This window comes from Telmatherina bonti (assembly GCF_933228915.1).
Source record: "Telmatherina bonti genome assembly, chromosome: 12".
Taxonomy (NCBI): domain Eukaryota; kingdom Metazoa; phylum Chordata; class Actinopteri; order Atheriniformes; family Telmatherinidae; genus Telmatherina; species Telmatherina bonti.
The window spans coordinates 11,362,322-11,378,204 of NC_136610.1; the positions used below are offsets into that span (position 1 = coordinate 11,362,322).

The following is a 15,883-nucleotide window of genomic DNA, read 5'->3' on the forward strand; positions in this document are numbered from 1 at the left end:
CCTGAAGCTTGAAAAAAAAAAAAAAAAGTCTTATTTGGATTTTGAAGCAGTCAAGTAATACTGTTCAAGATTTCACAACCTTATTAAGTAAGCAAGTGCTCTCAGCAGCGTCCCTTGTACAAAAAAAATTGAACTTCTGCTGAACTTTTTCTGCAGAGGTAACTCGGTGATCTTGAATTACCTCTGTCTTGTCTGGCACAGTAACACAACATTACTTTAAAAAGTCAAGCAAAATCAAAGATATGTTCACTGTTTGCTACGGTGCTTTCATCTCCATAGTGAGAGGAAAAAAAACAGATTAGATCTCACAGTGGGAGCCTCCTGAGCGAGCTCAGTTGTACTGGAGATCTGTTTTAGAAGTGTATTTGCACACAAAGCTGCTTTAAATCATGGCAGATTTGATCCTAAAACATGACCTCCTCACAGCTCCCGTAATCGCTCTCCACCATGCTCAACCCATCGTAGCAGCGTGGATTCTGCCTCACAGGTCGTGTTTGAGGGTGTGCAGGTTTTGGTGCTGGTGCAGAGTTCACCTGATCTGCATATGACGGCATAGCCACGCTCAGGCGCATGCTGAGTCTTTTATAACCTCCTGATACGTTGTCCAGGCTGCGGGTGTGCTGCGTGGGGTAGTAGCTGATGGCAGTGTATTCGTTAGGGCACTGAGAGCTCGGAAGGGGAAGCCCATCAGGACCTAAAAAGTCATCCAGGTTCTGGTTGCTGTAACACGGTGGTAGGGGTGCACGCCGGTCGCAGCGATCCAGCGGGAAAGGGAAGCCTCCAAACCGAGAATTCCTGCGCGAGTCGATAGTGGAAGTGGAGTAGGTGTCCTCTACAATGTCAAACTGGGGGAACTCCTGGACTGTTGGGCGGCCATAGTAGTCCGGGTCAGCTGGGTAGACTGAAGACAAAAACAGAGGTGGAAAATGTCAAGATCCGTTGTGCTGATGTTATCCTAACATTTCATACATCATGTATTGTGAAGTTCAAACAAAACCAACTTACACAACATCGCCTTTGTAATCTGACCAAGTTGCTTTAACTTGTGTGTAAATATCAGCTTCCACATACGATAATGATTAGTGACGGTGGGAGGGATTTGTTTTTTGGATTAAGTGGAAAAAAGATGGATGATTAAAAGACATGGTAACAAATAATTTATGATGTCTGTATTTATTTTGCTCAGACAATAAACTTGACCCCCCTCCTGCCCAGTTAGGAATTGTAGAATATCTTATTAAATAAAATTTTTCAAGTCAACACTTTCAGGTCGATGATCATATTTACTTATACATTTAAGATGATCAAAAGATAATGTATGAAAAATATATTAGGCAAGTTATTTCTATATAGCATCTTTTATATAGAAGACTATTCCAAGTGTTTTACATGAAACATTAAAAGTGTTACAAATGTTGTAAAGAAGCATAAAAGACAACAACAAATAGCAAAAATTACAATAAAATAATAAATCAAATTAAGATAATTAAAAGCAAGATCAGGTAAAAGTTGCCATGCATAGGTGTATAAGAAAAGAAATGTTTTTAACCTGGATGTAAAAGTGTCAGTTTGTTCCACTTGGTTGCCGAATAACAACTAAATGCTCTTTCTCCATGTTTAGTCTGAACTCTGATTTGGACTAGTTGACCTGAGTCTTTGGATCTAAGAGCTCTGCTGGTTTATATTATCTGAACATATCACAGATGTATTCTGGTCCTAAACCGTTCTGGGACTGTAAACAATAACCAGGGTTTTATCCTGTGACTGACTGGAAACCAGCGTTAAGATGTTAAAACTGAGGTGATGTGTTTACATCTCTTAGTTCTGGTTAAACCTACAGTAGCAGCATCTGGATGGATCAGATGTTTAATGCTCTTTTCTGGAAGTCCTGTTAAAAGACTATTCCAGTAATCCAGCCTACTGGAGATGAAGGCATGGAGGAGTTTCTCTTGATCCTTCAGGGAGACTAAACGTTTAATTCTGTTGATGTTTCTGATGGTAAAAAGCTTCTTAGTAAAGCTTTGATGTGGCTGCTGAAAGTCAGATTTGAGTCTATCAACACTCCAAGGTTACACGCTTGGTGGGTTAATTTTAGAGCCTGAGTCTCCACATTTTTACCACCGTTACCAAACAGAGTAATCTTAGTTTTGTCTTCAATTTAATGTAGAATTTTAAATCAACCATGATAAATTGTGATACAACACCAGAGTTATGTCTAGGTTTTGTACATACATCAGTTTGTTTGTTTGACTGTGGGATCAATATTTTTCCAACCTATGCATCAATAGTTTGCTTCATCAATAGTTGACTACTTTAACATTCATGTGTAATGTCATCTTCTATGTATTTTTAAACTGTTATCCTAAATGGTGCTCTGGCATCCATAAAACAAAGTACTAGAATTTTAAAGTTAATATCTAACTTTACACAGAGTTGCTTGTCCATTTAGAGACATCGTAGTATGTGGACCCACGGCAGATAGGTATGAATGGTTCACGCTACAAGAGAACCAATAGAGTTAATTTTCAACAGCCTCCCAGAAAACCGCAGGTTGACTGAAATTCTCATTTTAATAAAAGGGTTGAAAATGTTTTATGCTGCTATTTATCAAAATTTTAATTTTCTTTTGCGTTTGACCAGTCTTATTCTGTTTGATATTCTCCTTCGGGGTAGGTTTCTGGTTTTGTCTATTGACTAATCCAAGCAGTTACCAGAACTAGACAGTCCACCAATTGTGCAGTTGGACTTTGGTTTCTTTCCCATGTAATTCTCATGACAATTAGATCCTTTTTTGCTTCATACATCTTATCACTGAACAATGTCAAGCAAACCTAGGAGGACATACACTGTTCTTGGTTTTTCTTACAGCAGTGGAAAACTCAAGCTGTGGAAAAAAGCTGAATGCAAACACAGACCTTTAATTAAAAAAGATTGCAATAGTTATCGATTATGGACAAAGAGACGAACGGCTGCTGAGAGTAAATGACTAATTTGGGAAATATGTGACTAGACATAGACCTACCACACAACTAAGTAGCAACACTTCAACTCGCTTGCTGAAGCAAATGGGATTTAGCTAACTAGCTTGGCAACAAGCCTCTGACATGCCAAAGTTGACAGGGTTACATCAGTCACTGTTGCATATTCCTGCAGTTCAACATTAAAAATAAGCATATAGAAGCAGCTGAGCGGACTATTTCTTCCTTTTCCCTTTTATACTCTGGTTAATTTTCATGGTTGTTAATAGTAAATTAACCTGAAAAAATAAAATAACTTAAAAACTGGCAGATAACACACTATTCAACATAGTCCTTCCAGATATTCTTTCTGCTTTCTGTTTTGTCTGTTTGTTGCTAACATTTCTGTTGCCACGGTTACCAACTGGCATTTGAGCCAGCAATGATTTAGAAAACTGGGCAATTTGACAAAACCTTTTTAACTGGTATCCTATATCACTTTCTAACGGACACCCTGCAACCAATCAGAATTGAGTATTCACCAAGACCACGGTATAAACAAAGTTAAGACATAATCAGACAGACACAATGAAACCTAATTTTTCCAAACTTTGTGCACTGGAAGCTGTAATATCATAGTTCTTTCAATATATGTGAAGTGAATACTTTATTACACACAATAACAAATCATGAAACTACCCAATGCACCTATATAACCACTATTGTGCAAAACATACTTTTATCAGCTAAATCTGAAACTCTCTGTTTTACAGATCATGTTGAATCAGTTAAAAACACCTTGATTGATTGGTTTGACTGTAGCGATATTATGCTGTCAGATCCTAAACACCTGAACTAGTAACTACATTTACAAGTACAAACATTTCCTCTATCTGACTGAAATGAATCTGATCATAGGTTCCAGTTGACATATAAACGTGTCAGCTAGATTTATTGATCCAAGCAGTTGTAATTACAAAAAGAACAGATTTCATATGATAGTAATGCTTTTGACATTAGAAGGTTTTGTTTTGTTTTGTTTTTTTAATTTATTTTGAAACGTTTTAACCATAATTCTTAATAATCCAGGTTCAATTTAAAGCCGTTACGTGGTATCCACCACAGTCCCATTCAGATTTGCTGCCGTCATTGTTGAAGAAGTCTCTGAAAACTCATCACACCACACCACATGTGGTTCAGACATGTGCAGAACCAACATCCACCCCAAAATGACTGGAAGGAGCTACATGGTTAGTTTTGCCTGCTGAACCGATCATGAAAATGTTTAAAACATCCACTCGATCTAAACGAAGATTCTTTCTGATTGAGGACAGTCGGATCAGCTGTGATGTTTACAAGTCACTTTTTTATTCTGATTGGACGTTGACAAATTAAACATGCTCCATGTAAATGGAGCTACAGATGTCAATTGATAACTGAAGCTGATCAAAAGAGACCCAAAAACAAGACCCGAATTAAAAAATGAAGTTGCTCAGCTGTTGTTTTCCTTGCATGCTTTAAAGATGCCCACCAAGTGGTTGAGTGCACGGATGTTAAACACAAAGCTTAAGTGCAGAAAATATCACAGCTACGGGAATAGAACAAATCTCTCTTTCAGCCAAATCGATGTTAGAACTAACAGATCAGTTCAATGACACAGAGAAAGAAAACAATTACCTGAAAGAGGAAAACAACCAGCTTGAACAATTGATTCAAAGCTGCCAAAAAGACCTGGAAATAACAAAAACCCAACTGAAGGAGGTTAGGGTACTTCAGGAAGCTCTGTACAAAGGGAAGGATCTGAAAAGTCCGGTCTCTGCTTATGATGAACATCTAGGTGCTACGCAGAAACAAGTTAAATTTTTCCACAAATAGTTAACTAAAGGTAAAGATAAGCTAAACATAGCTTATCAACAGAAGGAATCAGAGGGGGTCAGAAGGGAGCTGCATCAGTCTGTTGAGACTGAAGATTGACAGGAAAAGTATGGCATCGGGTATGAAGACAAAAATGATCCTTTCATTGGCAAGATCCATTTTCTCATGGGAACTCTCCATTTTTCTCCACTTTCATTTTTATTCAGCAGAAGGCCCAGCTGTGGAGATTGATGGTCAGCCGTGGAGGACCAGACTGGATAAATTTACAGATCTTGATCTTTATTATTATTATTATTATTATTATTATTATTATTATTATTATTATTATTATTAAGTTATTCTATATTGGGGGTGGCAGGTGCTCAGGTGAAAGAGTTGCTTGTCTTGTGATCTGATGGTTTGTGGTTTGAGTCCCCCTACGCTGCTTCAGCCCCGAGAGGGAATACTGTTCTCTAAAGCCCGGTCCCAAGTCCAGATAAATTCAGACGGTTGTGTCAGGAAGGGCATCTGGAGTAAAACATGTGTCAATTCCCATATGCAATGATTTATTGAGGGACAAATCTAAACAGAACAACAACATTCTGTTATAACTCACTAATTTTAAGGATATTATTTTGCACCAAACTGTAATATTTTCAATGTTACATGTAATAATAATAATAATAATAATAATAATAATAATAATAATAATAATAATAATAATAATTTAAAAAAAGAAGAAGAACAATCGTAATATTAATAAAATGAAAAATATATTTGTATAGGGCTTTCTAGGAGACTGAAAGAGTCTAGAAGACAAAGGCAAAGCAATTAGGAACAAAAAAAAAAAGAACTCAGAGTGCGCAGAACTTGACCAAGCAGCTTATTGTGATTTTCACCATGTGTTCTAGTCCAATATCAATTTTATATGGATCAAAACAGTCGTTGATGATGAATTATGGCTGTATTGTGGTCTTTGTTGCATGTTTCTATCTTCATTTCTAGTTTCTTTTTTTCTTGTTCTGGATCTTAATGTCTGGTGTAATTTTGTCAGGATCCAACTTTGATATCTTGTAAAACCTGATGGGAAAATTTGTATTTTGTGGCAAAGCACCGTGCCCATTTATTGTAGCATCATTTGCATAAGTACTAAAAAAAAAAAAAAAAAAAGGCCCCTTTTCGCACTGATCGAGAATTCTTTGAAAAATTCCTAAGTCTAGGTGATCCAGATCACTTTGAATATCTAATGGACTCTAGGTTAGATCGAGGACCACTGTCAGAAAAAAAAAAATCCATTCAGTAGTTTTTGCGTAAATGCTAACAGACAAACAGCTAAATGGCAGCAAAAACACAACCTCTTTAGCAGAGATAACTAAAAGAAGGTGGAATTTGAGGAGTGATTTTAAGTTCTGTAGTGAGTCTGAGTTTTTAATGGGTTGAGGGATTTACTTCCAGAGGCTGTGGCGGCAAAAGCTTGGACCCCTAAAGTCCGGTTTTTAGCGAGGTTGATAGGTGTGAGAAGTTTGGTATTGGCAGAACACAGCACTTTAAATTTTCTTGAACAAGAAGTATGTTAAAATGCAATAAATAAAGGTCCCTTGCCTTTACAGCCTGCAGATGAGAGTTCAGGAGTGCCCCCTAGTGGAATCCTTTGATAGCAAGTGTTGTATGCAAACATGTCAGTGGTGCCCATCCCTAGTATTCGAGGGCCACAATCCTGCAAGTTTTCCATGTATCCCTGTTTCAACACACCTGTCTCAAACTATTCAGTTATCGTTTAGAAATTCATTGGCTGTTGGATCCATTTAATGGAAGCCAGGCATGTTGGAACAGGGAAACATCAAAAACCTGCAGGACAGCCGTAAGTGAACAATTATGTCTCCAATGAAGCCCACTGGCTGAGAAAGTATTTGCTTAAATAACTGTATATCTCTGACCAAACACTCCTGTGCATCTAAATATGTTTGCCATTTGACCTTTTTCATTACTGGATTTATAAGTTAATAAAAAAAAAAGTATAAAAAACTACTTTTGTTTGGAACAAAAATATCAGGACCTTTTAAGGAACCCATCACATGCTCAAATCATGGCATTGTTTCCACATGTGGGAGTAAAACCAATGACGATTAACTAAAAAAGCCGAGCTAGATGGTATGACTGCTATTTTCAGATTGTGCAACTGGCAAGAAACATGGCAATGAGGAGGTCAGGTGAAAAATAAAGACTCTCATAGATAACACGTCATATTTCTCTACCTGATGCTAAACATTTCACACTAACAAGTCACTTACATTATACAGTTTGTTCAAACATGGCTGCACTAAAAACCTCCTGCTGTCACTTTACCTGTAGACAATACCAAACAGACCTCCATCTGCTCTTTTTGTGCAGCAGAGATTAAATATGAGGCAAAGCGGTTGGGGAATTGCAAAGGAGGTTGTTGAAACAAAACTAATCAGAGACACTGAGCAACTTGGGCGGGAGAGAAAGTGAGACAGTTATGGGAGGCAGATGGTAAAAGAAAAGAGACAAAAGAGTAAAACATGATGGGAGACTAAATGAAGGGGTGAAGGACAAGCAGGGGAAAAATATTAGCAGTGGTAGAAAGGAAGGAGGAGGGGCAGAAACCGAAAGATGGATGGCATGAGACAAGGAAAAGTGAGCAGATGCAGTCAAAGAAAGAAAGTATTTATACAGCAAAGATGTTCTTAGAGGAACTAACAGAAGTCTGATGGCATTTCAAAGTATTTTAGTAGACTTTTAGTTGTCATTAATTGTTTCAGACTAAAGGCCTTCACACACCGGGACCAATGCTAATAAACTACACAAAATTGCGAGAAAAACGGAGGCAGATTATCAACGTTTCTGTTTATGCACATCAAGTGTGATGCAAAATTGTGAATAAATTATGACAATTGTAAAACAAGGTGCATTCCACATCAAGCAACAACAGTGTGCTGATGCAGCAAAAGAAAAGGCTGAAAAGGGCGCTGAGTTCATCCTGCTCTAGAAAAGAGGAGAACTCATCATAGCTGACCACGGCCGCTTCAGGACAGACTTTCGGATGTGTAAGGGACAGTGGTAGGACCTGCTTCAGCAGCTAGCTGTTTGCTTTAAGAAGCAGAGAAGAAATAATAAAGACACTTGGCCCAGATGATACAAAGTTTGAATGAAATAACAGCGAAAGTGACAGCTACATACTATAGCTTGCAACCAGTGATTAGTCAACACGCCGTCTCTGACAGTGTGTTCAGACCAAACGCGTTTTGAGCGTCAAGAGCGGCAGGTTTTCATGTAAAGTCTAGCAAGGGGGCGTCAAGCTTTCTTGCATCAAAACGCGCATCAAAAGCCAGAGATGGACAAAGCTGAACTTTGGCCACTTGACGCGGGGCGTCAACCAATCAGAGCGATCAGCTCGCAGCTCCTGGAGGATTCCTGTGGTGAACCCAGACACGGGGCTGAGATGCGATTACTTCGTGCAATATTTAGGATAACCATTCCTTGCTAAAAAGCTGAATATTACTGATTTGGCAACGTAGCAGGATACGTTGCCTAGCAACGCTTTGTTTGGGGGGCGGCGGCGGCTCTCTGCCGAGTGCGGCCCTTGTTGCATTAACACTGACTAACTGCCCTACAACAACGTTCTCTAGCTTTATTTATTAAATAAAACCATGCCCTCTCTCTACTGAATCCGCCATCATTCAGACTGACCGGAAGGAAAGCGCCGCCTCCCTTCTCTCTTTTCCGCCGCATTTGCCGCTCGCTCCAGACACACAAGCGGCAGACGCGGCGGGAGCGTTGGGAGCGTTTTGGGCGTCGGACACAAAAGTGGCAGTTTAGTGACCAGCGTCGAGCGTTCAGGGCATTTGGTCTGAACACACCATGATTGGTCGATTATATATTTATCGGATGTGAATTTAAAAAAAAACTCGACCCCAGTTTAAAAAAAAAAAAATATTCACAAAATTATTGGACTGAATTTTATTACTGATGTGAATGTTTCTCTTGACTTTACACTTACCCGATTAAAAATACTGACATGCAAATGAATGTGTTTAAAAGCCTTTAGTCTGTTACTGCATTAAACACATCTCTCATTATAACAGCCAAAGGGAAATGGCTGGCGAGGAGCAAAACGGGCCAATGTCAACAGGTGTTTACATACATGGTTAAAATAAAGCTGATGGGGCAATTTCTGGACAAGTTGTCAACCGGCTCCTTTTTTTTTTTTTTTTTTTTTTTTTTTTTTTTTTTTAAATTAGATTGTTAGTGTACATACATTTCAAGACAAATCTACCTTTAAAATATATCTGTTGGTGACTTTTATGAACATAATTATTGTATTATTGGGGCATTGAAATTTAAAATTGTTTCAGACAGTAATTTAAAGCTTCAGTATTTGTCATTAAAATGAACTCTGAAGCCTTGTGTGTTTTATTTTGATTTTTCCACTTTTTTTCCAGAAGCAGTTTCATCTACCTCTATTCTCACGTTAATCCTCAATGTTTGGCTGCGTGGTTGTCTACGTTAAACTTCAATGTGACAACTTCAGAATGAAGATTCATTTGTTTTGTTCAGACTTTAAGTTCGTCTCCAACTTCTTTTGGTGACATTTTATCACAAGACAAATATAAATAAATGGCTTTAAAAACAATCAGAACCTGAATGTTTATAACACTGTCAGTAAATTACTCATCTGAAAATCTCCTTTCCAAATGCAAACCCAAGAGGCAATCTTATTTAGGAGTTCAAGAAATGTGAATAAAATAACTGATAGCTTTTATGTAAATATAACGTTTCGAATATTTGTTGGTATTTTGCCAGGGACTTACAATTAATCAGTGAAGCGGTGCATAAACCATCCGCCTGCAGTTGTTCACAAAGACTATATTCAGTTCCATGATTGATGGTAACCGTCTTGAAAAGACACAGCAAATGTTCATTGTAAATGTTTAAATGAACCATATTTTGTACCACTGACACCATTTTGATCCTAGTAACGGTGAAACAGCCACACGAAAAACAGATTACATTAGAAGTTTAATTTATCTACAATCTTATTTTCAAGCGTCACTTGACTTTTGGAGGTTTTTAAAAGAGCAATTCAGTCTTCTCTGTTAACAGTCCTAATAGCCATAAATCACTTAAATATGGCTTACAGCTTAACAGTGCCTTGTAATGAAATGATTTTCTGCCAATTAAAAAATGAGAATAGTCAGAGGACAAAAGCACCGTTAAACCTGCCTCCTCAGCCTGTAATTATTCTGCACTCAAGCATAATTTAGACTGTGTACATATTCAGTATTTGGGTGTCTCAGACAGTGGATTTATTTCAATCCCTCTGTAATACATGTGAGATCTGATCAATAATAAGACAGGATTTAGTGGCAAAATCAAAGCAAAGTGTTGAGGATTCTGACACTGTCCCCTTTAACAATGAGGCAGATAAAAAGTGAAGTAGTATGGGATGTGTCCTTTATCCTCCCTGATAAGGTCAAGCAGATAAATGACCTGCCATCCCACTGTTGCCTGGGGAGCAACGGCATGACGAACGCCTGATCTGCTTAAGAACATAGCAGCGGATGTATGAGATGCACTTCAGTTACTGATCTGCATGCAAAGGGAGAAAGAACCAGGGTGGGGTGTTTGTCTATAAATGAATATTAATACTGCGAGTTATATACTGCATCAGCAACTGAATTAAAAGCACAAATGGGCAAATCAACACTCATTTTCTAACAATATAAGGTTTTGCTGGTAGAAACTGCAACCTGACATGCTCATGGCTTTTACTTTGACACTGCCCCCCCCCCCCCGTCACACACTGCTCACACGACATTCAATCTCGTCGACTCCCCAAGAAGAGCAGTAGTGGGCGACGCAAAGAGGCAGACTTGAACAAAAACAGACTCACCCTCAAAACGGTCCATCTGGGATCATGCAAACCACAAATTGCTGCAGTTTCTGAAATGTGTATATCAACCATGCAACTCCTTAAATCACTAAAACATGTAGTAAATTAGCAGGAATCTGTAAAAAAGTGCAATATGTAAGTAAAATAAACACCTATACTTCACCACAGTGCTGCATATCAGAGCAGCATCCATCCTTGTTTGTCTTTCAGGAAGAAAAAGAGACAAGAGACCAGATCAGATGAAAAACTGTTCCTGGATAAAGTGTAGAAACAGGATCTGTGAGCTGGCTGCTCTTCTCTTCTGGAGGTGCTGTCTCCACCAGGTTCAACTTTTTTTTTTTTTTTCACATAATGATTCAGACAGGTCCAGAATTATTGGACCATCTGACAAAGGGGAAAACAGCTGCATCAGTATAAAATCTGCATAACAATGTCAATAGATAACTAATCTTAAATTTTTTTTTTTTTTTTCTGTATATCTTTCATAAAGTCCAACACAGAAGCTGCCTGCAAACCCAAAAGCAGCCTATCAATCCACAACCACAACCAGTTAACCAGCTGTTCTCCAAGCTGGAATCACAACTAACTCCATCAGCTGAATGTGGTAATAAAACAGCTGGTTTAATTACGTATTATCAGCACTTCAATGTAACCATAGACTGTATATGAAACAATGGACGGAGCCTCCGTGACATCACCCATTGGTTTCTGAAGAGCTGAATTGAAGCTCGGTGGTTCCTACCGTCACCATCTTGGCAGCGTCATGTGTGTCGTCTCGCCCGGAAAATACATATATGGGCAAAGAGGTGGAGCTGAGAGGGGAGCTGTGGGCATCATGGCGGATGATTGACATCGTGCGAACTCCAAGCTTTCTGTAGCTAAGAGCTAACCGAGCTAAACCGGAGATAACGGGAGCTAACCAGTTAACGGAGGTAAGCAGGATAAAGCTAAGTCACGTTGTTAACCGGCTAAAAACCGCAGTTGTTCTACGTTCTTCTGACTTGAAGCTGGAGATCGATACGTGTCAATCAAAAGGACCCGCCCCTAAATATGTCGAACTCGGAGATTAAAATTACTTTTAAACGGGCGAGTTAGAAAAATATCCACTCCCCCCACAGTTGTCATGAAGGTAAACCTGACCTATTAAACGTCGACCGAAAATGGATTTTTGAACCAGTCTGTAAACATGTTTATTTCTGCTGTGAAGTTGGTCTTTTTAACATGAGAGTCTATGGGGATTTGCTCTGTTTTGCAGCCCCTTGTGGATGAAGGGGGAACTGCAGTTTTATGCACTTCCGCATAGGCTTCAGTTTTTACCGCCGGAGGTTGCCGCTTGGATGTAACCACGCCCTCCGCCCCCCCCTTTTTTTTTTCTCCCACGGCCAAATTCTGAAAAATGCCAGAGGTGTGGGAGGGGTTAGGAGGTGGATAGTGGGCGTACAGCTCAGGCCACAAGTGAGATGGAAAGACAGTATATATTTACAAAGCACCTACACCACAGGGTGGTGTAAGAGGAAGGTGCATCTGATCCGTACTGGTTTAGCGCGGTTGCACTGGCTTCCGACAGGCCCTGACAAACTGTGGTGTGGGTCGCAGCAGGCAGATGGTAGGCACCACACTTTTTCTGGCCCCTCACCCAACGAGCTGGTCACCTTGCATGACCTTACCAGGGACATAAAGCCGCCAACAGCACAGCTCCTAGGTGCACCGGGATCCACAAACCCCATCTTCATTGGTAAGGTGGTTTGGTCAGGGGAGTATATATACAGTGCAAACTAAAAAAGGCCTGAAGGAAGAAGTGTAAATATGTAAATGGTCTCTGTTGTTTGTTTCAATGCCAATGTTTTGTTTCCCAGAAAGCCAGGAATGATATGCAGTGATATGCAGACCAGAAGAGACTTGAAGACTGTTGATCTGTGTGGTGTTTGTACAAAATACTTTTGGTAAGAAATTCCAGTTAGTTCCTTTTTTTTTTGGTTGGTCTGTATGGTGAAATATCGACTGATATGTTCATTTTTAGACCATTGATGGACTGGCGAGCTGTCCAGGGTGTACCCTGCCTTTCGCCCACAGACTGCTGGCATTGGCTCCAGCTTCTCCGAGACCCTTCATCGGATTAAGCGGTTATAGGATGATTAATGAATGAATGTTCATTTTTTAACATCTTTAGCTCAAAAATCTGAAAACTGAGGATGAATGTTGTCCGCATTTAAAAGGGTTCAGGACACTTGATGGCTTGAAGTTTTCATGGGTTCAGCAGGTTTTTCTGACATGATGACTGATTATATGTACTTCTATAATAAATTGGCAACCACACACATGCATAATTATGCACACACATGCATAATTATGCACACAACATGTCAGGAACAGTAAACAGGTCTTATTTGTCATTCCTCCTGCTACCTGACTGCTCATCGAGCTGCAGGGAGAGCGGTGTTTACATGCTGAGCAGCGGCAAATTATGGCTTGCTTGGCCTCTGAAAACTGATCTCACAGTTTTGACCTAAATTTGACCGATTAGAAGAACAAGCATTGTGGACACCTTCACAGTGTTTTGTATTGTCTAAGCAGAGGAAGGGACCCAAGAATTACTGATACAAACTGTATTGATTTTTAGTTGAAGTATTATGTACTTAAATTTCTGAACGTTGAATCAAAACATGTTTTGATTTTGTTTTCTTGTCAATCTTAGGTTTAATGTCTTTGACAGGAGAAAAGCAAAAGACCAGAGCGGATGAAGATGAACATACAAGGTCAAAAAGAAAAGAAAAAACACATAATGACAGAGTAGTAACAGGAAGGTTGCAGTGGGCCTCAAGCAAGACCATTTTTTATATTTTAATCTCAGATCCCTTTTATCAGCAATTAAAGCAAAGAAGAAAACTCAAATACACCAACCTTTTAAAAAAGAATCTCTTCTCAACACAAGTACCACCTAACTGTTGGTGAAAAATCACAAATTTTACTTTTATGAGCAAAATATTTTATTTTAAAGTTACTGACTATCAAACTGTATGATACAGTCCTTCCTATTGCCTTTAAAATGGGAGGGATGGAGACCATGAAAGTGCAGAAGAGAAGTGACAGATTAAGAGTGACCTGAGGAAAAAGCTAAGATAAGGGTGAGGAAGTTAGTTAAAAAAATTGGAGCGTAACAAGAAACAGGGGAGAAACATGACAGATGACAGCAGAGACGGTGGAAAATAAAGCCACGAAGCAGAAAAAAAGATTGGTTTTTTTTTTTTTTTTTTTTTTTTCTGTTGTAATCACATCCATAAATGTTTCATCTCCCTGACTTTAATAAGTGTCAGGTGCAGACAAACTGCGCGGCGTTTCTGATAATGCTTCACTCCGCATCACAATTAAATTCCTGTTTGACATTCCCTGAATGACTGAATTATTCATCCTGTTGCAAGCTTGTTGCATCCGGAAAGAGGCTGTTTAGGTGACTCTGCAGTCAAGTTATTCAAATTGTTTGTTTAAAGACGTTGCTGCTGGACTTTCCTTTTTACTGATCAGCATTTCAAAGAATCCAAAATTCAAGTAAGATAAGTCGAGTCGTTTAGTCGTCTCCATGCTCCGCAGGTAAAACTGGATGAATAAAATCCATTTTAATACTTTAACATTAGACATATCCTCATTATCTTACAGCTGTGTGATAAATAAATTACTGGCAATTTTCACTTATATTGTAAGCAGACTTATAAATACACACCTTCGTAGTTCATGTCCCAGTGGCTCTTTCTGATGGAGTCGTTATCAGAGCTTGATGGAGGTCTGGAAGGAAGATTCGGCGCCACACTGCACACAGCTGGCCCCTGCGTCCTCGGAGACCTGCCTCCCAATGAACCGATTTGGCTCTGAGACCTTGGAGACCTGAACGGGGTGTGATCCAGGTTGTTGGTGGAGCTGACCAGTGAGCTCATTTCAATAGGGTTCCCTTCCTGATGGTCCGCTTTAAGGGTCTTGGCCAGGCTGTGTTGGAAGTAGCTGTGGATATCAACAGATGTTTCAGTTTAATTTGATGATGTGAGCAGGTGGTTTGTGTTTTTTTATCCAAATAAATCGTGATCAAAACATGAAAACGTAAAAAGGCTTTGATTAAAATGAACACAGCTTTGGTTTGTTTCATTACTTCTGAGCCATTTACTGGCGTCATGGTGGGATTTTGGCAAACATTAGGATGTAGAAATTAGAAGTTGTGTGAAAACAAGCCTAAAATGATCAAGCAACCATGATGCAGGATTGTAAAAAGATCTGACGTGAAGTTTGTCATGTCGGAGTAGAAACAAACAGACATTAGAGGAGAAGATTAGTTTGTCTTTCTGGTCTTGTGTTTCAGATAAAAACCTTAATTCAAACACACACACACACACACACACAAACACTGATTCATCTCACCCGTTTGAGTCCTGGACACAGACCGGCTTTTTCTTCTTCTGGTGAACATATCGTTTTCTGATGCAAACAAAGATGCCGACCAAGAGGAGTAATCCAAGTACACTGGCGCAGATCTCTATGATTTCCACATAACCAAAGGATGGAGATACCTGAGGAGATAATGATGATAAATTGAGCAAATTTAATGTCCTACACAAATACGTCAACTTTTCCTAAGCTTTTTTTTTTTTTTTTTTTTTTTTTTTTTTTTTTTTTTTTGTCTTGTCCAGCATTTAAGCAGGCAAAATGGATTTTCTGGATGTTGTATTCTGCTGGGCAACTTTACTTACTATCATAGATATAATGCTCCCCTTGGTATTCTGGATTTTAATTTTATTTTTCTATTTATTTTGCATGATTGTTGTATTACAAAGTTTGTACTGCTGGACCGGACCGGAGAGAACAGAAGAGGGACAGAAAGAGAACTGAAAAGAAGAGAAAACAGAAAACAACTTGTAGAGAGAAAAAGAGAGAGAGAGAGAAAAAAAGAGCTTCTGCAGCTCTGACTGACCTGCGGCAGCGCATCACAGTGGATGGAGCCATCTGTGACTTTACAGTTGAAGCCTCCAGGACACGGATTGGGCTCGCAGACTTCCACCTCATTGTGGCATCTGAGACAGATTTAAGAAGTAATTTTCATATTTACAGTATGTTTCATTGAAATTTATTGTCTGTCTAAAGTGTAATAACAGAAGATCTGAGACTTTCAGTCAGA

At 39.1% G+C, this 15,883-nt stretch overlaps 1 protein-coding gene across 1 annotated transcript in view; it reads right to left on the reverse strand.

Annotated features, from left to right (window-relative positions):
- Positions 1-404: 404 nt before the first annotated feature.
- Positions 405-15,883, reverse strand: part of fat2 (FAT atypical cadherin 2) — a gene marked incomplete at both ends in the record, with an annotated part of 117,384 nt that continues 101,905 nt past the window's right edge. The window contains 4 exons of the mRNA XM_079250048.1: positions 405-901; positions 14,444-14,718; positions 15,130-15,278; positions 15,680-15,779. Of these exons, the coding sequence (XP_079106174.1) occupies positions 405-901; positions 14,444-14,718; positions 15,130-15,278; positions 15,680-15,779 (1,021 nt within the window). The remainder of the gene's footprint in view (positions 902-14,443; positions 14,719-15,129; positions 15,279-15,679; positions 15,780-15,883) is intronic.